This window comes from Narcine bancroftii, chromosome 1 (assembly GCF_036971445.1).
Source record: "Narcine bancroftii isolate sNarBan1 chromosome 1, sNarBan1.hap1, whole genome shotgun sequence".
NCBI classification, from domain to species: Eukaryota; Metazoa; Chordata; class Chondrichthyes; order Torpediniformes; family Narcinidae; genus Narcine; species Narcine bancroftii.
In genome coordinates this window covers 289,888,699-289,914,199 of record NC_091469.1, presented here as the reverse complement: position 1 = coordinate 289,914,199, position 25,501 = coordinate 289,888,699, and the positions used below count along the sequence as shown (strand labels likewise).

At 39.4% G+C, this 25,501-nt stretch overlaps 1 protein-coding gene and 1 long non-coding RNA gene across 11 annotated transcripts in view; one reads left to right on the top strand and one right to left on the bottom strand.

Moving 5' to 3' along the window:
* The window catches only part of far1 (fatty acyl CoA reductase 1), a 112,390-nt gene that overhangs the window by 46,227 nt on the left and 40,662 nt on the right, over window positions 1–25,501 (top strand). For all 5 annotated transcript variants that reach the window (XM_069903170.1, XM_069903159.1, XM_069903150.1 and 2 more), the window contains 2 exons: window positions 11,704–11,960; window positions 24,082–24,257. In XM_069903170.1, the coding sequence (XP_069759271.1) occupies window positions 11,772–11,960; window positions 24,082–24,257 (365 nt within the window). In that variant the 5' untranslated portion in view covers window positions 11,704–11,771. The remainder of the gene's footprint in view (window positions 1–11,703; window positions 11,961–24,081; window positions 24,258–25,501) is intronic.
* The window catches only part of LOC138745831 (uncharacterized), a 54,709-nt gene that overhangs the window by 22,688 nt on the left and 6,520 nt on the right, over window positions 1–25,501 (bottom strand). For 2 of the 6 annotated variants that reach the window (XR_011346537.1, XR_011346539.1), the window contains exon 3: window positions 11,470–11,625. This is a non-coding gene — a long non-coding RNA (uncharacterized lncRNA). Of the gene's footprint in view, window positions 1–2,763; window positions 3,635–3,710; window positions 3,985–11,394; window positions 11,626–25,501 lie in introns of those variants that run through there. The other 4 variants (XR_011346532.1, XR_011346541.1, XR_011346538.1 and 1 more) reach the window with 3 other exon arrangements.

Sequence of the window (25,501 nt, the reverse complement as noted above, 5' to 3'; positions counted from 1 at the left end):
TACTCTACAGCTTCTTGCGGTCTTGGGCAGATCAATGCCCCCATCAAGCTGTGATATATCTCTATATATACTCTCTATGGCTGAATCTGTAAAAAGTTGGAAAAATCCCTCAGTGATGTGTTGAACTTCCTCAAGTTTCTAATAGTCTCTGGTTTGCTTTCCTAGTTGTAATATTGAAAGCATGGGATGGCACGGTTGGCATACTGGTTAGTGCAATGCCTTTACAGCACCAGGAATCAGGACCAGGGTTCAAATCTGGGGTGTCTGTAAGGAATTTTTACATTCTCCCCATATCTGCATGGGTTTTCTCCGGGGGCTCCAGTCTCCTCCTACTCTTCGAAACATACCTGTGGGTGTAGGTTAATATGGTGTAAATAAGACGGAACTGACTGCTGGGTCGAAATAGCCAGCCTGCTGTATGTCTAAATAAAAAAAATTAACAAATGAAGTCTGGCATTGGTTATAAGAATGCTGCAGTTGCAAATAAAAGTGTTTAAAAAGTACGAGCATTTTGAAATAGTCACAGTGTTTGGCATGCATTTCAGTGCTTGTGTCTATGTCATCAGCATATTAACCTGCACTCTTGATCATTAATAGAAAAACCTTTGATAGTGGCTGTAGTTTAAATAATTGGAAAGTAGATTGCTGCATTTAATCTTGACCGTGGTGCCAGAGTCAATAATGTCATTGAATGATTGCAGAACATTCTGAAAGAGTGAAGAGAAAAGCGAGGGGGTCATTGGAGAACACCATCTTCCTGGACAGCCTTAAACCCAATGCATGGACATTATGGTTTTCCCAATTCTATGTAATCCTGATCACTTCTTTTACCTCTACTTTACCTCTGTACTTGTGTTGCTTATCTCTCTAGCCCTCCTGCTCCCATTGATTTCACCCTCTCCACCTCTCTCACCTTCTGTCCCATGCCCCTCCCCAGCCTCTGCCTCTCCTCACTTTTTATTTACCCTTGATACATTTGAGATGACTCCTCTTTCAGTCTCAATAAAAGGCCCCAACCCGAAGCATTGACTGAATATTGGATGCTGCCTGTCCAACTGAGCCCCTCCTTTTTGTAGCTGGGCCCATTGTTCATATTGACCCCAACTGCATAGGAAAGAAGAGACAATATCTTGCCACACAGAGAGGCAAGTGGCAGGCTGAAGAGCAAGATCTGTCAAGTTGTGTTGCAACTTGAGCCTAGAGATGGACATCAAGTATCCATCTCTGCCAATCCCATTTATCAGCAAATGTCTGTGTGGCTTGAAGAATGATTCAGGAGTGAAGGCTTTCAATGTCTAGATCATTGAGATCTTCTAGGAAAAGTGGAATAGTAGGGAGATTTCTTCGTTCTGTCTCTGTGCTGTACTGTTTAGGTTCTACATGTTTTAGCTGAGGGGTGAGGTACTAAATGAACAGAGACAGCAGATGCACAGTTTTTAATTTAAAAAATAGCTGTAGAGATAAGATGGGTAAAGAAAGACAGTGTCTTATATCAATGGTTATGTTAATGTGACTTATAAAGTTAACGGAAATTCTTCCAAGGGACAGGGTTAATCTACAAATTGATACGGCAGGAATTAATTAAAGATAGTGTTCTGCTGGATCTAGATCCCCTTTGACTGATTTGTGTTTTTAATCGGGGTAACAAAGTATATTGATCAGGGCAGCGCGGTTAGTGAGAAGAATTGTGTTGGTCAAATTGCATCAGGGGTGAAGCGGGGAAGTGAGGTAAGAAACCGTTTTGGTTAAGTGGCTATTAAAAGTGACTTGGGAAAGAAAAATTAGCAAGGTGATGTGTCCAGACAATTTGAAATAAGTCCCACATGTATTGAAATAGCTGTTTTCTTTTGTTCTCTCATCAGTGGACATTGATCCAGCAAATGTTACAAAGGTGGTGGCTACTGCCTTTCATTCCATTTTAAGGCCCCTTTGTAAGCTATTTTTTTTGGACGCACGGGAGTATTTAACTTTTACGTGACCAAGATTGATCAATGCACAAATAAATATTGAAACCTTGTTTTGTCCTGTTGTACATACATATACTGTAGATAGACTTGCCCAGATAGTAAGCAAAACAAAACTTTTTGTTGTTTAATGGACCAGGTGACAATAAACTATTCAATGCAATAACTTCCTCCTTTTATCTCCAAGTTTTTATTTATCACTATTTCTGTTCTGAGATCTTAATGTGTGAAACATGAAAGCTTGTGCGATTGCAGTAAAAACATAGAAATGTTGGAGGAATGTAGCCAGTCTTCCGGCGTCTATAGGCGGTTAAGATATACAGTATAACCAAAGTTTCAAGCCTGAACCCTTCTTGATATAGGTCTTGAATGAAGGGCTCAGGCCAGAAATGTTGGTTATATATCTTTAGCTCCTATGGATAGTGCAAGACCTGCATTTATGTGTTTTTACTGAGATCATCATGTGACCACATTGATGCATTTGCAGAATCCTTATTGGGTTAAATAATTGTTCATTTTCCTTGACTATTTACAGTTGAAATTCCGGCTAGAGGTAGTCTAATGTACACAGAAACCTTCTACCAACACAATTTAATCTCTACTCCTGTTACTGCTTATTTTGTAATTGGATAAGTTGACCTTTCCATTTCCACTAGTGATGATTTATTTGCATGTTAGCTGCGTAGCTAAATTTGCTTTGTTGCAGTACTTCACAACCTTGTCCGTAACACGATCTGGTTTATTCACTGGAATTTTTTTGACCCCAGCATGTTGCTGGTAGCAGATAGATGGAAATGTAGAAACTCAAAAAGAAAGTACAGTATTCTTTTAGTGTCTTTTGGCCCTCTCTTTTAACTTTGTAATGCCAAATTGTTTTATAACCAAGATATGAAACAATTGTATTTTTACAATTAGTCTCACGTCTGCTGGAGTATCAAAACACCCAGTAAATGCTGGAGGAACTCGGCCGGTCTCGCAGCGTCCGCAGGAGGTAAAGATGTATTACTGACGTTTTGGGCCTGAGCTCGAATTTTTCCTCCAGCATTTGTATGTTTTTACTCCAATCACAGTGCTTGCAGACTTTTGTGTTTTATTGCTGTAGGATCAGATCAGACACTTTTTGTTGTCATGAAAGAAAGCAGAAGTGTAATATTCCATGAAATTGCCTTTAGCCTGCAATAAAGCAGACAAAGATTCATCATTAGCCATTGCCCAGTGGCCCTTACAGTCAGCGAAAGAGAAGTCCCTGAGTCACCGAATGTCTGTGGATTAGCCTCCAGCTCTCTGCAGCCACACAGACTGAAGGGCTCAGGCCCGAACTGAAGCCCAGATCCAAACCTCTGACATGATGAGGAAGCCTTCAGGGCCCAGGGCCCCTCGGGAGCCCTGCTTGCCCTCAGCACCCTCTCAAATTCTGGTTCTGATACCTGGTCCTCTTGAGGCAGTCTCCCAGCAGCCCACAACCATGTGTGAGTCCTTTGACTTCCTGGGATCTTCACCTGCAAGTCACCAACAGCTTGGCGTCTTTGTGTGTCCTTCAGCCACAGAGCTCCTCGCTGGTCTACCACTGTCCTTGGAGTCATTTCTTCAGTTTCTCCTACTCAATCGAGAACATTGAGTAATGTTCTCCCATTACTGGTGCCCTGTGCCAGTCTGCTGCTTCCCTAAATCTGCAAATGTCAAATACCAAAAAAACCCTCTAAACTTTTTAAAAATCCAAGTCATATTCAGTACACATTCAATGCAAAGAAGGTCTTCATTATACTGATACAATTTCAATTGCTGGATATTTAGTGTTGCTTCTCAAAGGTCCATAAATAGTATAAGAAATAGAAGCAGGAGAAGGTTCTTTTGCTCTATTTTCCTGTACTTCTCCAATGTCCCTTGTTCCATTTAATGTTCAAGAGTCTATAATTCTCTGCCTTGAATGGTAACTGAGCTGTCTCCACAAAGAGGGTTGTGAACTCACGTTAACTACTCTTTATTTTTCAATATTTTTATTAACATTGAAATTTCACATCTGAAATACAGAGTACATATGGATATATGTTAAAAGTCAAAAAGATGCATTACACTTAAATGCTATCATTTCATCCAAGATACCCACATTTTCAATCGAACAAATTACATTGTATTACTATTTTATTATATATAAAAAAGAAAATCTAAACCCACTACCAAAAAATAAGCTGTTTGTTCAAAAAACGAAGTCTGGATTCTTATCAGAGTGAGAAAAGTGCAGAGAACAAAACAAAGGACTCTACGTCACCTTTGTTGACCTCACCAAAGCCTTCGACACCGTGAGCAGGAAAGGGCTTTGGCAAATACTAGAGCGCCTCGGATGCCCCCCAAAGTTCCTCAACATGATTATCCAACTGCACGAAAACCAACAAGGTCGGGTCAGATACAGCAATGAGCTCTCCGAACCCTTCTCCATTAACAATGGCGTGAAGCAAGGCTGCGTCCTCGCACCAATCCACAGTTAATATATAACCAAAATATACTATTTTGTATATTGACTGCTAATAATAAACCTCCATTCTTTTTAAGTTTAGGTGAGGATGTTTATTCTTCCTTGTATAAGAAGGTAAGAGTCAAGGGAATCAAAAAAAGGGCAAGAATAAAGACAGGCAAAGCCTGAAAAAGGTATAAAAATTTAGGGAATATATTCATTTTAATAGAGTTGATTCGACCAACCAACAATAAAGAAAGGGGCGACCAATTGGATAGCGTTGAAGTGAGAAAATTTTCTTTGAACATGTTTTTATAATTTTTAGTAGTTGTTATGCCCAAATAGGTCAATTGATTTTTTACAATTTTAAAAGTAAGGTTAATATTTATTGGTGCCAAATTATTCAAAGGAAAAAGTTCACTCTGAGGTAGATTTAACTTATAATCTGAAAATTGACTAAAATGAGAAATTAAAGAAAGTGTAGAAGGCAATGAAATTTGAAGATTAGAAATAAAAAGCAATAAATCATAAAGCATAAAAGCAAAACTTTGTGGGCTCTGCCCTTCCTTAAAATGCCAGTAATATCATTAGATTCTCGAAAAGCGATAGCTAAGGGTTCTGAAGTCAGGTCAAAAAGCAGAAGACTTAAAGAGCATCCTTGTCTGGTTCCATGCTGAATCTCAATGGTTTAGAATTCTGAAAATTAGTAAGAAAACAGGCAGAAGAGAATAAATATAGTAAATTAACTACTCTCTAGATGAAGAAATTTCTTGTTCCTTGATACAGATTGGCTGAGCCCTGACTGGACTCCCTCAGCATCATTCTTGCTTCTACTCTTGAAGAGTTCACACATGAAGCATTGACAATTCTTTTTTCTCCAATTGGCACTGCTTAATCTGCTAAATTGGACGTTGCTCTTTATATATTTCAATGAGGTCACACATTCTCCTAAACTCAACGCAACATAGGCCCAATCAGGATTCAAAATTCTTTTTATTATCATGTAATAAAACAGAATATAATACTACACAAAATTTCATTTAGTCTACTGGAAGGGAGACAAATATTTGCCATCAGTAGAAATTGCCCGGTGCCCCTTACAGTCAGAAGAGAAGCAAAAGAGAGTACCCCGCCCCCTCAGAGGAACTGCCTCTAGCGCTCCTGCAGTCACACAACCTTCAGTCCAAACTATCAATGATCCGAGGTCTAAATCTGAACCTCCAACACGATCAGGAAGCCCCGGAGGAGTCACGTGATGGAGTAGTGGCCGGACGGTGAACTCCAGCCCTCTCCAGAAAAGTCGAAAAAAATAAAGGAAAACACAAAGGCACAAAAATAAAAATTAAAGTAAAGTGAGTATAAAGGTGGAAAGAAGATGGCGACGAAAAAAGAAAAATCGAAACCAACGGTAAGAAGAGAGGAAGAGAAGACAACGGAAGAAGAAGGAGAAGGCCTTACCTGTTCGAAGAGGCCTGCGGTGGAGAGAGAAACCCGCTCCCTCAAGTCGGTAGAAAGTGGACTACAAAAATGGCTCGCTGAGCCGAGTAAAAGTGCGCAACCGCGCATGCAAAAAAACACACCGACGGGAGGGGGGACCAGCTGGGGAGTCGATCTCCACAGCCGGCAACGACAGCTGCAGAATAGCAGCAGCAAGAGGAGAACATAGAAGACAACGAAAACAAGAAAGAAGAGAAGAAAAGGACAACAAAGAAACAACAGATGGCCAACCCAGAGGAAGAGGAAGAGGAAGAGTACAGTGAAATAGAAGAAGAAAAGAAAGGCAAAACAATGGATATACTTTCTCTTATTAAAGAATACATGGATTCATACAAGAATTTAATGATTTAAGAAGAAGAATAAACAGTACAGAAGAGAAAGTGAATAAAATAGAAATGACCTTATCAGAAATGGGAAAAAGAATGGACAAGGTGGAAGAACGAGAAGCAGCAGTAGAAATGGAGCTAGAGGACTTAAAAAAGAAATTAGAGGAATCTAATAAAAAAGTTAAAGAACACGAGCTGTTAGCTCAGAAAATAGATATAATGGAAAATTATAACAGAAGAAATAACATAAAGATAGTGGGCTTTAAGGAAGATGAAGAAGGCAAGAATATGAGAGAGTTTATAAAAGATTGGATCCCCAGGATCTTAGGATGTCCAGAACTACAGCAAGAAATGGAAATAGAAAGGGCACATAGAGCATTGGCATAACCACAACAAAAGCCAAGATCTATTTTAGTAAAATTCCTAAGATATACTACAAGAGAAAATGTACTGGAGAAAACAATGGAGAAAGTAAGAGAGGACAACAAGCCACTGGAGTACAAAGGGCGAAAAATCTTTATTTATCCAGATATATGTTTTGAACTCCTGAAGAAGAGAAAGGAGTTCAATACAGCAAAGGCGATTTTATGGAAGAAAGGGTATAAATTTATACTAAAGCATCCAGCGGTATTGAAAATATTTATTCCAGGACAGCAAAACAGACTATTCTCGGATCCAGAGGAAGCACGAAAATTTGCAGAACAATTACAAAATAGACTGAGAGCTAAAGACGTGTAACGAGAGTACAGAAGACTGCGAACTAAAAAGGCACATAAGTTTTGAACTCCTGAAGAAGATGAAGGAGTTCAATACAGTGAAAACGATCTTATGGAAAAAGACTATTCTTGGATCCAGAGGAAGCAAGGAAATTTGCAGAACAACTACAAAACAAGCAGAGAGATGAAGACATGTAATAAGAGTAAAAATGACCACGATCTATATGTATGTGGGTAAAGAGGTATATGTGTGTATATATATAGTGTGCATACATGAATGTATCCGTATTTAGAGGAAAATATATAGAGTATAGACAAGAATTAATAAGGGAAGGAAATGGAATAGAGGGAATAAGGAGGGAATTAAAAGAGTGACCTTTGTTACATATGAAAATTGAAATCTTTTCTGGGGGGCTGGGTGGGGAGGAGTTACGGTCACTGCAAAATCAGCTGACGTTTGCGAGTGAATTCGCAAATCCAAATGGAGAGGGGAGATGTGGTTGTCCGACAAGGGATAAAGGACAACTCAGGAGGGGAAGGGGAGATTGGGGCTAAAGAAGTTTTAAATAAGAGAATAAGGGAAATGTTTGATGTTTTAGAAATGTTGTCTTATAAAGTGTTCAAAACAAGAAAGCAGAAATGGATAGGAAGGAAAGGTAATGATGGAGAAACGGAAAGGGAAGATAAACAAAGTATAAAATGGCTACGATGAACTATATGACTTTAAATATTAATGGAATACATAACCAAATTAAAAGGAAGAAACTGCTAAATTTACTGAAAAAAGAAAAAATTGATATAGCATTTGTGCAAGAAACACATTTAACTGAATTGGAGCACAAGAAATTAAAGAGAGATTGGGTAGGACACGTAACAGCAGCATCGTATAATTCAAAAGCAAGAGGAGTAGCTATATTAATTAGTAAAAATGTGCCATTTAAAATAGAAGAGGAAATAATAGATCCAGCAGGGAGATATGTAATGATAAAATGTCAGATATATTCGGAGTTTTGGAATCTACTCAATGTATATTCACCTAACGAAGAAGATCAAAAGTTTATGCAAGATATTTTTTTGAAGATAGCAGATATGCAAGGGAACATATTAATAGGAGGGGATTTCAACCTGAATTTGGATTCAAATATGGACAAAACTGGGATAAAAATTAACAGAAAGAACAAAGTAACCAAATTTATAACTAAATCGATGGAAGAAATGCAACTTTTGGATATATGGAGGAAACAACACCCAAAAGAAAAGGAATATTCATATTACTCGGCTAGACATAAAACATACTCAAGAATAGACCTATTTTTGTTATCAGCGCGTATGCAAGATAGAGTAAGAAAAACAGAATATAAAGCTAGAATACTATCGGACCATTCACCCTTAATATTGACAATAAAGTTAGAGGACATCCCTCCAAGAATGTATAGATGGAGATTAAACCCCATGTTACTTAAAAGGCAGGATTTTAGAGAATTTATTGAAAGACAAATTAAAATGTATTTTGAAATAAATACGAAATCAGTGAAAGATAAGTTTATACTATGGGATGCAATGAAAGCATTCATTAGAGGGCAAATAATAAGTTATGTAACCAAGATGAAGAAGGACTATAATCAGGAAACAGAGCAGTTGGAAAGGGAAATAGTAAATATAGAAAAAGAATTAGCAATGAAGGAAGATACAGCTAAAAGAAGAGAATTGGCAGATAAAAAAATAAAATATGAAACACTACAAACATATAAGGTGGAGAAGAACATAATGAAGACAAAACAGAAATTTTATGAACTAGGTGAAAAAACGCACAAAATTCTAGCATGGCAGCTTAAGACAGAACAAGCTAAGAAAATGGTATTGGCATCAAGGAAAAAAGACAAACAAATTACATATAATCCAAAAGAGATCAAGGAAAACTTTAGAGAATTCTATGAACAATTATACCGAACTGAAAACGAAAGGAAAGAAGGGAAAATAGATGAATTTCTAACTAAAATTGAACTACGATCAGGAAGCCCCCAGCACCCTCTCGCATTTTGGTTCTGATACCTGGTACCCTTCAGCTAGTCACCAGCAGTCTGTTATGTATCTCTCTGCCTTCACTACATAAAGGACACTGTTTGACCTGCTGAGTCTCTCCAACATTGTGTTTTTACTGTCTACCTGTGACGCTAGTTTCAGGGAATTATATATCTTTATTCCCAGATCCCTTTGTTCCTCCACACTCCTCAGAGCCACATCATTTACGGGGTTAGTCCTTTCAAAATGCAACACCTCACACTTTTCTGCATTAAATTCCATTTGCCATTTTCTTGCCCATTTTTCTATTTGGTCTCTGCAAAGATCCCTCTGCAAGCTTTTAAAGCCTCCTCACTGTCCACAACGTCTCCAATCTTAGTGTCATCAGCAAACTTGCTGATCCATTTTCCCACATTATCATCCAGAGCATTGATGTAGACATCAAACAAAAATGGTCCCAACACCGATCCCTGAAGCACACCACTAATCACAGGCCTCCAGTCTGAGAAATAATCATCCACTACCACTCTGTCTTCTCCCATTCAGCCAATTTGAAGTCCATTTTACAACCCCTCCACGGATACTTAGTGTCTGAACCTCCAATGTTAGCTGTGCGTTTGTCCTTGTCACCTTCAACCTTCCTGCTTGCAGGCGGCAATGTGCTCCCCAGTTTTTAAGTTTGCCTTTCAGCTAACTTCCAAATAACACCATACTTTGTACTGGCTTTTATGCCTCATTTAAAGTTGGCAAAGTAGATGTAGCTACTTCTTGGATGTCTATTTAACATGTGTAGATTTTCAATCCCTGTGGCAGCAATGTAGGCATTTTTTTTCGGCAACTGCATTGTCTTGCTATGTTCAGCACAACGGTGTGCAAAATAAAAACTCATGGAAGTTGGGGGCTTCTGCATTAGAATTTATTAGTACCTGTATAAGTCAAACTGTGATTGATTTAACTTCCGCCACAAAAGTTCAATTCTAATGATCTATATTGTTGGCTTTGCTAACCTGAAATACAGGTCAGTTAGGAATTAATTAAATTTAAGAAAAGCTGCAGTAGTGGGAATTTAATGATGTGGTGAAGAAATATGCATGCTTCTGTTAATTTTTCTCTACAATCTAATTTGCCTAATGCTTTAATATTTGTACTCTTTATATGGCTATGTGAATGTTAAAGATAGCCTGTTGCCTTCATCCACACCAGTGATTGAGACCTCCCAGTAGCCAACCATTTCAGATCTGTGTCACACTCCTCTACTCACATGTCTGTCCATGGCCCTGTGTACTATTCCACCTGTAAATTGGAGGAACAACACCTGATTTTCTGTCTGGGCTCTCTCCAGCCAGATTGTATTGTATTAACATTGACTTTTCAAGTTTTTGGTAACCTACTCTCCTTCCCCCCCCCCCCCCCCCCCCCCCAACTTCCCCAGTTCTCCTCCCTCCCTTCCTCGTCCCTTTACCTAGCCATCCCTCCTCCCCTTGATCGCTGCTGTCCCCTCCCTCCTTTCTCTAGCCTTCACCTCCACATCTCTCCCCTACTCTTTCGTTCGGATGCCTGCTGACATTTTTCCCTACCTTGATGAAGGGCTCAAGTCCGAAACATCAATTATGTATTTTTACCTTTAAAGGACACAGTTTGACCTTCTGAGTTTCTCCAGCTTTGTGTTTTTATATCTACTATTTTGTGTCTAACTTTTTGAAATGAATTGTCTATCATAGTTTTATAGCATGTAAACAGGCCCCAGGGCCCAATTTTTCCATTGCTGACCAAGTTGTCGACCCAAGCTAGATCCGTTTGCCAGCATTCCACCCACATTCCTTTAAACTTCTCCTATCCACATACCTGTCTATAGGCCTTTTGAACATTGCGGTTGTTCCTGCCTTTATCACTTTCTCTGGCAGCTTGCTCCTTATACCTACTCGCCTCTGTGTGGAAAAAGTGACCCCATCTCCCTTTTAAATCTCTCCCATCTCACCTTAAATCCTTGCTCTCTGGTTTTGGGTTCCCCTACATTGAGGTAAAAGCCTATGACTATTTACCTCCTCTTTGCCCCTCATTATTATATACCTGTGCAAGGTCACCCCTCAGCCTCCCACACACCAGAGAGAAAAAAAACTGCAGCCCTTCTATCCTCTCCTTATAATTCAATCTTGCTAATTTCTAGTAACATGTGAATCTTCTCTGTACCTTGTCCAGCTTCATGATATCTTTCTGATAGCTGGGTGACAAGAACTGCACACTATACTCCTCATGGTCTCACTAATGTCTTGTACAGCAGTAACGTAACATCCCTGCTCCTTTTTCACTACCCAGACACTGCAAATGTGCTAAATGTCACCTTCATCACCCTGTAACCATGTTTGTAATTGGGTCCCTATTGAAACCAATCCAAAATAATTCAGAATTTTTGCCATTTCTCTATTTTTTGTTATTAATCCTCCACATATCTCACATGGTGAATTTAGCAAGCAGAATTGATCGTGCTTTACCTTGCGTATTTGTGAAATGAAGATTATGTGTTAAAGATCTTGATGAAGAGTTCTGGCTGAAAGCATTGGCCATTCTTTTTCTCCCACTGATGCTCCTCGATTATTTGCTGCTCTGCATTCCAGTATCTCCAGTCTTGTGTGTCCACAGTTCTTTTCCTATTAATTTGGGGAGAGGGAACATTACAGTTGCTCTCATGCTTGTTTTGAACGGTTCTCTACATTTGTTTTTGACAGGCTGCCATAGGTTTCAGAATTCCGACAGAACCAGCTATCATCGCTGCTGGCTACATTGTAAAGGCAGCATGGTGTCGATACCAGAGTTCTACTTGGGCAAGAATGTTCTCATCACTGGGGCCACTGGCTTCATGGGGAAGGTGCTGCTTGAGAAATTGCTGCGCTCTTGTCCTGGAGTCAAGACTGCATATATCCTCGTGAGATCCAAGGCAGGCCAGAATTCTCAAGCACGTGTTCAAGAAATGCTCAACTGCAAGGTAAGTTCAAGTTCTTTCTAACCTGACTGCATATGTACAACCAGACGAAGCAGGAGACCATTGGAAAAGTGGGGGAACTAAGTCACAGAATGTTAACATGGAACATTACAGCACAGCACAGGCCCTTCAGCCCTCAATGTGATGCTGACCTACATGTTCCTACTAAAAATAAATCTAAATCCCTTCCTATCTCAAAACCCTCTTTCTTGCATCCATGTGCCTAAAGGTCTCTTTAATGCCCCTAATGTTTTAGCCACCACCACCATCTCTGGCAAGGCCTTCCAAGCACCCACAACTCTCTGTGAGTGTGTGTATATGTGTATATATATATATATATATATATATATATATATATATATCTTAAAAACTTCCTCCAGATGTCTCCCCTAAACTTTCCTCTCTTCACTTTGTAGAGATGTCTCCTGGTCTTTACTATTTCCTCCTTGGGAGCAAAGGTGCTGGCTGTTGCCCTTATCTATGCCTCTCAAAATCTTTTTTTTTATATAATTTTTTATTTTTCACACTGTGAACCATATCAACCAAAACATGTACAAACTTATCTTATTAAATTTTCACAGTGGTCTTTTCTCCCCCTTTTTTTTTACCCCCCCTTCTCTCCCTCCCCTCTACCCACCCCGCTCCAATACCCATATTCAACATATACATTACAATAAAACCATAAAGCAATATTTTCACACAATGGAAAATAAACAAGAAAAATGCGTCATCTATTACACACTGAATCTCGTCGTTTTGTCTTTTTATCATTTTAATTCTCATTTTAGGGGATGGGGGTCATAGGCAAGCTCTCTCTGATATGTTCCATATATGGTTCCCAAATTTGTTCAAACATTGTGACTCTATTTTTTAAATTATATGTTATTTTTTCCAATGGAATACATTTATTCATTTCCATGTACCATTGCTGTATACTCAGGCTCTCTTCCATTTTACAAGTTGACATTATACATGTTTTTGCTATCACTAAGGCTATCATAATGAATTTTTTTGCACTTTATCCAATTTGAGGCCGAATTCTCTACTTCTTATGTTACTTAAAAGAAATATCTCTGGTTTTTTTGGTATGTTATTTTTTGTTATTTTATTTATTATCTGATTTAATTCTTCCCAAAACTTATTTACTTTCGTACATGCCCAAGTTGCATGTAATGTTGTTCCCATTTCCTTCTTACAGCGAAAATATCTATCCGATAATGTTGACTCCCATTTTTAAAAATTTTTGAGGAGTGATATATAACCTGTGGAACCAATTATACTGTATCGTGCGTAACCTTGTGTTTATTGTATTCTTCATAGTTCCAGAACATAACTTTTCCCATGCTTCATTTTTTATCTTTATGTTTAGATTCTTTTCCCACTTCTGCTTAGGTTTATAGTTTATTTCATTTTCCTTATCTTGCAGCTTAATGTACATGTTGGTTATAAATCTTTTGATTTTCATTGTGTCTGTAATCATGTATTCAAAGCTGCTTCCTTCTGGTAATCTCAAGCTGTTTCCCAATTTATCCTTTAAATATGCTTTCAATTGATGATATGCAAACATTGTACCATGAATTATTCCATATTTGTACTTCAACTGTTCAAATGTCAATAAATTATTGCCCAAAAAACAGTTTTCTATTCTTTTAATTCCTTTTCTCTCCCATTCTCTAAAGGAAAGGTTGTCTATTGTAAAAGGGATTAGCGGATTTTGCGTCAATAGTAATTTTGGTATTTGATAATTTCGTTTTTTTCCTTTCTAAGTGGATTTTCTTCCATGTATTAAGTAAATTATGCAGTACTGGTGAGTTTTTATATTGAACCAGCTTTTCATCCCACTTATAAAGTACATGTTCCAGTACCTTTTCCCCTATTTTATCCAGTTCTATCTTAGTCCAGTCTGGTTTTTCCCTTGTCTGGTAAAAATCTGATAAATACCTCAATTGTGCGGCTCTATAATAATTTCTAAAATATGGTAACTGTAAACCACCTTGATTATACATCTCTGTTAATTTATCTAACGCTACCCTTGGATTACTCCCTTTCCACAAGAATTTCCTTATTATTCTCTTTAGTTCCTTAAAGAATTTTTCTGTTACGGGAATTGGTAATGTTTGAAATAAATATTGTATCCTTGGGAACACGTTCATTTTAATGCAGTTTACCCTCCCTATCAACGTTAGCGGTAATTCTGTTCTAAGTCTTCCCGCAATTTCTTTATTAGTGGCTGATAATTTAGTTTGTACAAGTGGCTTAAGTTATTATCTAACCTGATCCCTAGGTATCGGATTGGTTGTGCTTGCCATTTAAATGATGATTCTTTTTAAAATTCTGTATAGTCTGCGTTACTCATTGGCATCACTTCACTTTTATTTGCATTGATCTTGTACCCCAACATTTCTCCATATTCCTTCAATTTGTTATGTAATTATTTCACTGATACCTCTGGTTCTGTTAGGTATACTATGATGTCATCTGCAAATAACCTGATTTTATACTCCTTCTCCATTATTTTTATCCCTTTTATTTTATTTTCTATTCTGCCAAAGGTTCTATTGCTAAGGTGAACTATGAGGGGGATAGTGGACATCCCTGTCTAGTTGACCTACTTAATTTAAAGTGACTCGATACATATCCATTTACTGTTACCTTCGCCAATGGTCCATTATACAATGCTTTAATCCAATTTATATATTTTTCTGGTAGATTGAATTTCTGTAATACTTTAGATAAGTAATTCCACTCTACTCTGTCAAAGGTTTTTTCTGCGTCTAGAGCAACAGCCACTGTTGGTTTCCTATTTCCTTGAACTGCATGAATTAGATCAATAAGTTTGTAGGCATTGTCCGCTGTTTGTCTTTTCTTAATAAATCCAGTTTGATTTTTTTTACTATTTTAGGTACACAATCGGCCAATCTGTTTGCTAATAATTTTGCTATTATCTTATAGATTGAGTTAAGTAGAGATATTGGTCTATATGATGCTGGTGTTAGTGGATCCTCCCCGTCTTTGCTATTACTGTAATTATTGCTGTCTTACATGAATCTGGCAAGTTTCGTGTTTCTTCTATCTGGTTTATTACTTCCAGGAGAGGAGGAATTAATAACTCTTTAAATGTTTTATAAAATTCTATTGGAAGTCCATCCTCTCCTGGTGTTTTATTGTACTTCCTCTATTTCAAATGGCTTTATTAGTTTGTTTTGTTCCTCTTGCAATTTCGCCAATTCAATTTTAGATAAAAATTCCTCTATTTTATCATCTTTCCTCTTGTTCTCAGTTTGATACAATTGTTCATAAAATTCCCTAAAATAATCATTAATATCTGTTGGATTATATGTAATTTGTTTGTCCTTTTTCCTTGATGCCAATGTCGTTCTTTTAGCTTGTTCTGTTTTAAGTTACCAGGCTAATATTTTGTGGTTTTTATCCCAGTTTGTAATACTTTTGCTTTGTTTTCATTATGTTCTTCTCCACCTTGTACGTTTGTAATGTTTTGTATTTAATTTTTTTGTCTGCCAGTTCTCTCTTTTTCGTTATATCATCCCTTTTTACTAGTTCCTTTTCTGTACTTACTATCTCCCTTTCCAACTGCTCTATTTCCTGATTGTAGTCCTTTTTCATCCTAGTTACATAACTTATTATCTGCCCTCTAATGAAGGCTTTCATTGCATCCCATAATATAAATTTGTCTTTCACTGATCTTGTGTTTATTCAAAATATGTTTTAATTTGGCATTCAATAAACTCCCTAAATTCCTGTCTTTTAAGTAGCATGGAGTTTAACCTCCATCTATATATTCTCGGTGGAATGTCCTCCAGTTCTATTGCTAATAATAGGGGTGAATGATCTGATAGTAGTCTAGCTTTATATTCAGTTTTCCTAACTCTCCCTTGAATATGGGCTGACAACAAAAACATATCAATCCTTGAGTAGGTTTTGTGCCTACTTGAATAATATGAAAATTCCTTCTCTCTTGGGTGTTGCCTCCTCCATATATCCAGAAATTTCATTTCCTGCATTGATTTAACCATAAATTTGGCAACTTTATTCTTTTTACTTGTCTTTTGTCCAGTTTTATCCAACATTGGGTCCAAATTAAGGTTAAAATCCCCTCCTATCAATATATTTCCTTGTGTGTCTGCAATCTTCAAAAAAATATCCTGCATAAACTTTTGATCCTATTCGTTAGGTGTGTATGTATTGAGCAAATTCCAAAATTCTGAGTATATCTGATACTTTTATCATTGCATAAATTATTATTTTCTCCTCTATTTTGATTGGTACATTTTTTGTTAACTAGTATGGCTACACCTCTAGATTTTGAATTATAGGATGCTACCATTACGTGTCCTATCCAGTTTTATGTTCCACTTCAGTTAGATGCGTTTCCTGCACAAATGTTATATCTATTTTTTCCTTCAATAAATTTAGTAGCCTCTTCCTTTTAATTTGGTTATGTGTTCCATTAATGTTTATACTCATATAGTTCAACATGGCCATCTTATATCTTGCATACATCTCTTTTCCACTTCTTTGCCACCCCATCCTCATCTCTTAGTTTTCTCTTAACATACTTAATATATGACAACACATTTAAGACATAAAGTACCCCCTCAGTTCCCACATCGACTAATACCTTAACCCCAAAGGTTCCCCCCCCCTCTGAGTTGCCCCATTCCCCCTCCACCCAGCCCTCTCCAGAAAACACTTTTTTAACACATATAACAAAGCTCTCTCTCTTCTTTTTTTCCCCCTTACTCGCTTCCTTCCCTTCTCTTTTCCTTCTTTAGTTCTTTACATATACCTTGTTTTTACATCTTTATATATATACTTTATCACCATTCTTCATTCTTGTTACATCTCTTCATCTCTTCTCCTGTCCTGCAAACATTCTGTGAATTCTCGCGCTTTCTCTGGATCCGAGAACAGTCTGTTTTGCTCCCGGGCATAAATATTTTGAGCACAGCTGGATGTCTTAATATGAATTTGTAACCTTTTTTCCATATAGTTGATTTCGCTGTATTAATTCCTTCCTCATCTTTAAGAGTTCAAAACTTATGCCTGGTAAAAAAATATTTTTTCTCCCTTGTGTTCCAGTAGTTTATAATCTTCTCTAATTTTATTCCTTGCCCGTTCCAGTATATTTTCTCTTGTCGTATATCTCAAAAATTTTACTAAGATGGATTTTGGTTTTTGATATGCCTGTGGTTTCGGAGCTAATGCTCTGTGTGCCCTTTCTATTTCCATTTCTTCCTGCATTTCTGTCGTTCCAAGGACCTTCGGGATCCATTCTTTTATAAATTCCTTCATGTTTGTGCCTTCTTCACCCTCCTTCAGGCCCACTATTTTTATGTTGTTTCGCCTACTATAATTTTCCAACATATCAATTTTCTGAGATAACAACTCTTGTGTCTCTTTAATTTTTTTTGTCACTTTCTTCCAATTTTTCTCTTAAGTCATTCACTTCCATTTCTACAGCCGCTTTGCACTCTTCCACATTTTCTACTCTTTTCCCTATTTCTGTCATGACCAGTTCTAACCTTTGCATTTTATCTTCTGTTCTTTTCATTTTCCTTTTAATTGCATTAAACTCTAATGAAAACCATTCTTTTACTGATCTCATTTGTTCTTCAAAAAAGGCTTTATCTATATTCTGTTCATCAGTTTTACCTTCTATTTCTTTGTGAAGATCTTGGGCTTCTTCTTCCTCTTCTTCTGTGTCTGTATCTGTGTTTGTGTCTTTTTCTCTTCTTTGTGTCTGTGTCTCTTCTGTTTTTCCTGATGAGCTGCTTGTATCTCTTTGTCGGGCCTCTTCTTGCTGGGCGTCTTGTTGATGTTCCTCCCCTCTTGGGCTGCTCGTCTGTTGTGCTTCTTGACGTTGGTCTTCTTGTCGATCTTCCCTCCGTCTGTCGTCCACGTCTGTTTTGTCGCACCCTCTTCTGCTGTCTTCCTTATCCTCCAGCTGAGAGCCCTGGTGTTGGGTGTCCCTCAGCTGTTCGGTCTGTGACAGCCGCTCCTCTGCTGAGCCTGCCTCCCGCCGGTGTCTTCTTTCTTGTTGCGTAATCTTGTTTGGCTCCGAGAGTCATTTTTGTAGTGTACTGGCCGGTGGGTCGCGACTCTGTAGGGCAGGTACTGACCTCGAGGGTCGGGCACTCCTCGTCACCACAGTGTCCTGTTCTTCCCTGCAGGTAAGGCCTTCTTCCTTCTTCTCCGGTGACTATTTTTACTTTTTTTCCCAGCTGTTCTTACTTTCTCCTTCTTGGAAGCCATCTTCTTTCTCTTCTCTATATCTTTATCTTTTATTTCTTGTACTCTATTTCTGTTATGCTTTGCTTTTTCCTAACTTTTTTCATATTTTCCTGAAGAGGCCCACTACTCCATCACGTGACTCCTCGCCTCTCAAAATCTTGTAGACCTCTATCAATTCTTGTCTCATCTTTCCTCACTCCAAAGAGAAAAGTCCCAACTCTGCTAACCTTGCCTCATAAGACTTATTTTCCAATCCAGGCAACATCCTGGTAAATCTCCTCTGCACCCTTTCCATAGCTTCCACATCCTTCCTATAATGAGGTGACCAAAACTGAGCACAATACTCTAAATATGGTCTCACCACAGATTTAGAGAGTTGCCACATGACCTCATGACTCTTGAACTCAATCCCCCTTTTAAAGAATCCCAGCATTCCTTAACTATCCTATTAACCTGTATGGTGACCTTGAGGGATGCTGTATGGGATACCTCCCAAGATATTCATGAGGAACAGATGTGGTATAAGGTAAAGGAATCTTGAATGAAAAAGAATCTCAGAGTTGTATGTGATGTCGAGTATGTACTTTGATAATAAAGCTAAACTTTGAACTTGGACATAATCAGGCTTCACGTCATTCAATTTGATCATGACTGATCTGCAACTCTATATTTTGCTTTTTTTTTTCCTCGAGCTAATAAATTAGTCTTTTCCATCGTCAAGCTGTTGAATCTATGGCTATCCCCCATCTACACTGTCTTGACGAGGGGATCCAGTCTGAAACTTCAACCATCCTTGTTCTTCCACTGATGCTGCTTGACCCACTAAGTTCCTCCAGCAGATTGATTATTGCTGAATCCATGTCCTCTGGGGAGAGGGAATCTCAAATGGCGGAAAGGTGTTTCTCGAACTCTGCTCTAATTTCTGTGTGAAAACACGATGCTGAAGAAATTCATCTGGGCAAGCGGTGTACTTTAGGGAGCAAGGATCTTTAACTTTGCTCTATAAAATTTTGCCAGCGTTGTGTTTTTACTTCACCCACGGTGTCCTGCAGTCTTTTATGTTTTACTTCTAATTTCAACGTTGTCTCCCGTTCATTTCTCTGAGGAATTTGATTGTCATGTCTTCTGAATACGTTAAGCATACTGATCAGTTGCAGAGAATGTGGTTATGCTAATGTGAGATGGGCTGAGGGAAAATCACAGGTAATCCAGACTCCAAAGGGGGACATGTGTTGGGGTGCACAGTACAGGAGGAAAGGAAAAGTGTGACCGGCATTTCTGTCACATCCTTTACAACCTGATGGCCCAGAATGCTTACCAACCAATGAAATTCTGTTAAATGTTTCACACAGCAAGAGAGCAAGTCGTGAATGTGCTTCCTGATGCAAAGTGCTGCTGAAGGAACTCGAGGGTTAAGCAACATCAATGGGCATAATTAGTCAGTTGATGTGCCTTCTGATGATCTTGGTTGATAAATATTAGTCCGGGCACTGAGGATAATTCCAGATTAAGTTCAAGTTTATTTATCATCTTGATTGTATAACCCAGTGAAACAGCATTCTCTGGTTCTCAGTGAACACACTGCAAACACACTGATATTACATACATACAGATAAATGATGCATATGCACAGTACTTGAATTCAAATGTTAAAATAAATATGATAATTGAAAAAATAAATAGTTGGGTCACAGAGGGTTTCTATAAATAATCATCAGTCATTCACAGCCTCACCACCTGTGGAAAGAAGCTGTTTCTTAGCCTGGTGGGTCTGGCGGCCCTTATACACCTGTACCTTTTCCTGATGGGAATACAGGTAGAATTTGACTTACGATGGGATTCGGTTCTGTGACTTGCATCGTAAGGTGAAATTATCGTAAGTCAGGGTTTACCTGTACAGGGAGATTACTGAGCCGCTCCTGCTGGGAGGCTGATGTCCCCGCTCCAACCAGGATGTTCCTCTCCCCCTCTCCTGCTCTCCCCCTCTCTTGCTCTTCCCCCCCCCCCCACCTCCTCCACCCCAGTTCAGCAATCTGAGCATGTGTTCTGAATTGCCTTTTTGAAAAAACAGTGTTGGGTGCAACAAAGCACGTTTCCTGGACATCACTACAAGAGAAAAGCAACCACGTTGATACAGATCGACCTCGACTTATCTTTATTCAAAATGGATTCGGATCATTGTAACTTTGAAATATCGTAAGTTGGAACATCGTAAGTTGGGGTCTATCTGTAGCTGAAAGATGCTGTGTGCAGCTTACTAAGGATCTTCAGCAATTTTGCAAGCCCTCTTTAGAAAAAGATCCCGGTAAATCCCCTAGATTGGTGGGGGGAGGAGGGGGAATCTCTACAGGTCCTCTCTGCCTCTCTTGTGTTGCTGTGGATAGACCTTCGACCTTCTGCTCTACAGTATCCATACCATACCACACTGTGATGCAGCAGGCCAGGTCGCTCTCGATAGAGCTCCTGTAGAAATTTGATAAGATGCCAGCTAGTAGCCTTGCTCGTCTCAGTCTTCTCAGGAAGTGCAGTTGTTGATAAACCTTCCTGACAAGTGAGGAGATGTTTCTAGGATAGATAATTTCTTAAGTAGACTCCAAATAACTGGGCACTCTCTACTCTCTCCTCCATCAAGCTATAATGCGTAATGAAGGGTGGTCATCCCCGTCCTCCTGAAGCCCACCATCATCTTCTTCATCTTCCCCACTTTGAGACTCAGGTTGCAATTCTAAGGTAGGCAGGAAAAAAGCGGAGAAAATGCCACTGTGAACATTTAAGAGGGAAATGTTTGTATGTATTTTGATTGATATGGTTCACAGTGTGAAAAATAAAAAAAAATTTAAAAAAAAAAGGTTGCAATTCTCACCACCATTTCACGAGATTTCCCACCTCTTCTTTGTAGTGCAACTTATCGTTGTTGCTGATGAGGCTGACGACTGTTGTGTCGTATGCAAATTTGAAGACACTTGGAGCTGGATCTGTCCTTGTAGTTGTGGGTCAGTAAAGTGATTGAGTGGGCTGAGCACACAATCCTGAGGTGTGCCAGTGATCAGCGTGAGGGTGCTCGATGTTCTGCCGCCAACCTACATAAAGTGGCCTATCTGATAGGAGGTCCACAATCCAGTTACAGGAAATGTCTGTTAGTCATAGCGAGGACAGCTTCTTTGAGCCTCTAGGGGTATGATTGTATTAAGATCTTTTATCTAGGTCCCTTGCAATTCTGTATTCTATTGTACAGTGTTCTTTTGAGTTTAAGTTTAGCTTTTGGTGCTTGAGTGAACTTTAAAAAAAAATAATTCACTGGAAATCTAAAATAAAGATAGAAAACATCCGAAGACCAAGAGAAACCAGTTCAGGTGACCTGTTTCCACCATTTTCTGTTTATATTTCTTCTGTTTATGTCTGGACTGGGATTTAATCTGCAAGCCTGGAACTTGCAGAAGTTCTGCAAGCCTCTAACTATGTTAGATAGAAAGTGCAGAGAAATAGGGATGTGACAAATCAGTGAAAGAGGGAAAGGTGTTTGAAGTTGTCGTATCGGACATGGCCATGGGATAAGTAACAGCTGAGAGCAGAGCTGCAAGACTATCGAAGGAAATGTCGCTGACACATTTAATAGGTAACAGAGAAAGGAAAGCTGGCGTGCAGGCAGGCTCCCAACTACTTGAGATCCAAGCAAGTTGCTGAAGGTGTGAATGTAGCTCAGAACAAGCACTCCATCTACACCTCAGGCAGCCAACATCCTGAAGGACCCCTCTCACTATGGACGCTATCTCTTCTTCCTCCTCCCATTGGGGATAAGGCTCAAGGGTGAAATCACGCACAAACAGGCTGACAGTTTCTTCCCTGCAGCCATCGGGCTCCTGAATGAACCCCACAACAGTGTTAACATGCTCTCCTTGCTTGGTGTAATTTGATCTTAATTTCTCATTGTAACTTTATAATTGTAATTGTGCTTATACCCTTCTACTTTATACGGCTGCATGAATGTTAGAGTAACCTGTTTCCAGAAGAACCCCTCTCAATGAAGCAGGTTTAAAGTGACAAATAAACTTAAATGAAGCAAAATTTGCAGGAGGCACAATGGAGTAGTCAACAGAGAAGGGGAAGGTGGACTGCAGCCTCTTAACTCTAATCTCATCTGGGTCTGTGAGAGGTGGGGGGAGGGAAAAATGCTCCAATGGTTAGAGTTTAATCCAACACAGTGGAAGATGGTTGTGGTATTGAAGATCAATTATCCCAGCCTCAGAACTTTGATGCTGGGCTTCCTCAGGGTTGTCTTCGAACAAACCATTTCACCTTCTTCCGTGATTTGCTTTCCAATGTGATGCCGGAAGTGGGTTTATTCCCTGAAGAATTTCCAATTCTTTTCAAAATTCTGTAAAGGAAGCAGACCTGGCTTTTGAGTGCCAGGTAATGTTTGTGATTGCCAACAACCTTCTCAAACTGCCCAAACTGCTTTATGTTTCCAGTCTCTGCTCTCCCTGATTGTGTCAAAGGTTTGGATCTGGAGCTAGGGTTGCTGATGGTTTGAATTAGAGCCTGTGCGGCCGCAGAGGCTGCGGGAGCGCTGGAGGCAAATACATGGACACTTGATGACTCTAAAGAGACTCTTTGGCTTCTCTTTCTCCAATTGTTAGGGGGGCCGGGCATTGCTCTTGGTGACTCTTTGTTTGCCTTATGGCAGAGAAAAATTGAAGTACATCATATATATTACATTTTAAATTATTTATTATGTGACAATAAAAGGAACCTTTGAACAAGAGACATCATTGCTTTCGTTATTTCTACTGGTTTTTGTACGCAAATGAGCTTGCCTCTCTTGCAACATTTGAATCCATAACCTTAGGCCTATGTGTGTGAGTGTGCTGGTCCTGGTTAAAAAAATTGTATTGCTCTCTCCACCTTTAGCATTGAGAGCCTGGATGCTTTGCCCACTGCTCTACACCTGTGACTCTGTGGCCAGGCACAATTCAAATGCTGTCTACACACTTGCCGATGTCACCACGGTCATCGGCAGAATCACAGATGGGAGCAATGAAGTGTACAGGAGGGAGATCGATCAGCTGATGGGGTGGTGTCACAATACAACCTTGCACTCAAACTTCAGAAGGAAATTGGGAGAACACATATCAGTCCTCATCGAGAGGTCAGCAGTGGAGAGGATAAAGCACCTCAAATTCCAGGGGATGAACATCTCTGAGGCCTCCATGTCAATGGAATCACAAAGAAAGCTCACCAGTGGCTATACTTTGTGAGGAGTTTCAGGAGATTCGGTACGTCACCAAAGACTCTTGCAAATTTATATAGGAGCACCATGAGATTCTTTCTGGTTGCATCACTGTCTGGTATGGAGGTGCCAATGCACCGGACAGGAAAAAAATTCCAGAGAGTTGTTAACTCGGCCAGTGACATCATGGGCACCAGTCTTCCCTCCCATCAAGGACATCTACAAGAGGCTGTGTTTAAAGAAGGCAGCCTCGATCCTCAAGGACCCCGATCACCCAGGGCGTGCCCTCTTAACTAGGCTTCCATCAGGAAGAAGGTACAGGAGTACAGGAGTCTGAAGATGATTACTCCGTGGCACAAGCATAGCTTCATCCCCTCCGCCATTAGATTTATAAATGGACAGTGAACTTCAGCACTACCTCATTTTGTCCTTCTCTCTCTCTCTTTCTCTCTCTCTCTCTCTTGCACGCACTATTCATTTATTTATGAAATAAAAATTATAGCAATATTTGCACTAAAATTTTCAGACATGTTCATGACCATAAATTCTGATTCTGGACAGTGCAGTTTTGCTCATGCCTTTGACTGGTTCATTACTATATGGATAGCTCTTCTTCCAGTGATTTATTGCCTTTGCCTTTTGCAGCTTTTTGACAGACTGCGAGAAGAGCAGCCCGATTTCAAAGAGAAAGTTGTAGCAGTGAGCAGTGAATTGACTCAGCCAGAGCTTGGTCTTAGCCAGGCTGACAAGGAACTCCTGATATCTTGCATCAACATTGTCTTCCACTGCGCAGCCACTGTGCGCTTCAATGAAACTTTGAAGTGAGTACTTTTCAAGAATATTCATGCTCCAAGGAATAGCCATCAGTTAGGAGTGACAGGGAAAGATTAAACAGGTTAGGACTTTATTCCCTGGAGTGTAGAAGAACGAGGGGAGATTTGAATGAGGTACACAAAATTGAGGTGTATAGACAGTGTAAATGTAGCTAGGCTTTTTCCATTGAGGGGAGGTGAGATACAAACCAGAGCACATGGATTAAAAGTGAAGGGGGAGAAGTTTAAAGGGAACATTGGGGGAGCTTCACGCCAAGAGTGGTGGGAGTGTGGAATGAGCTGCCAGTTCAAGTGGTGAATGTGGGCTCAATTTTAAATTTAAGAAAAAATTGAGCAGGTATAGAGGGATATGGTCTGGGTGCAGATCGGTGGGACCAGGCAGAGTAGTACAAAATAGAAGGGTCGAAGGAGCCTGTTTCTGTGCTGCAATATTCTATGGTTCTATGCCTATTTCCAACACCCATTTAAAAAAAATTGGGATGGGCCTCCTTGAGCCACGTAGATCTGAAGGTCTTTGATGCAATGGTAATGAAGGCACAGCAATTTCGAAATGTGGGGTGGTGTGTGATTGTGGGGGAACTGGAGGTGTTTCCATGTGGTTAATGATCCAAGGTCCCTGTCATTCACTGTATGTGTCCTACAGGAATTTGACTTCCCATAGTGTATTAACTCACACTTGCCATGACGACACTTTTTTTCATTTTAAATTTAGATGTACAACATGGTAGCAGGCTCTCCGGCCCAGGAACCCATGCCACTCAAATACACCAATTAACCTATAACTCCCGTAGGCCTCACTATATTCTAGGACAAATGCTTCACTCTCCACGACTCTACCAATTTCTGTGTTATTTGCAAATTTAACATCTACGTTCTCATCCAAATCATTTGCTTATGTTACAAGCAACAAAGGTCCCAGCTCTTACAGCCACGCAGCACTCTCCTCTGCCTCCTATCACTGAACTAATTTTGGATTCAGCTTGCCGACAAGTTGCAGATCCCTTGTACTTTCACCTTCTACACCAGTGATGTTGTAAGAAGTCCTATTGAAGTCCATACAATCCATGGTATATTGGGGTAAGGATTGAGGGGAGTGACTGTTTAAAGAAATCATGGGCTGGTGGTCAAGCAATCACCAATTCTTGCAATAAAAATGGGAGCTAAAAGAACTCAGCAGAGCAGGCAAAAGGAGAAGGTGAACATTTCGGAGAGATCTTGCGACACTTGTGTTA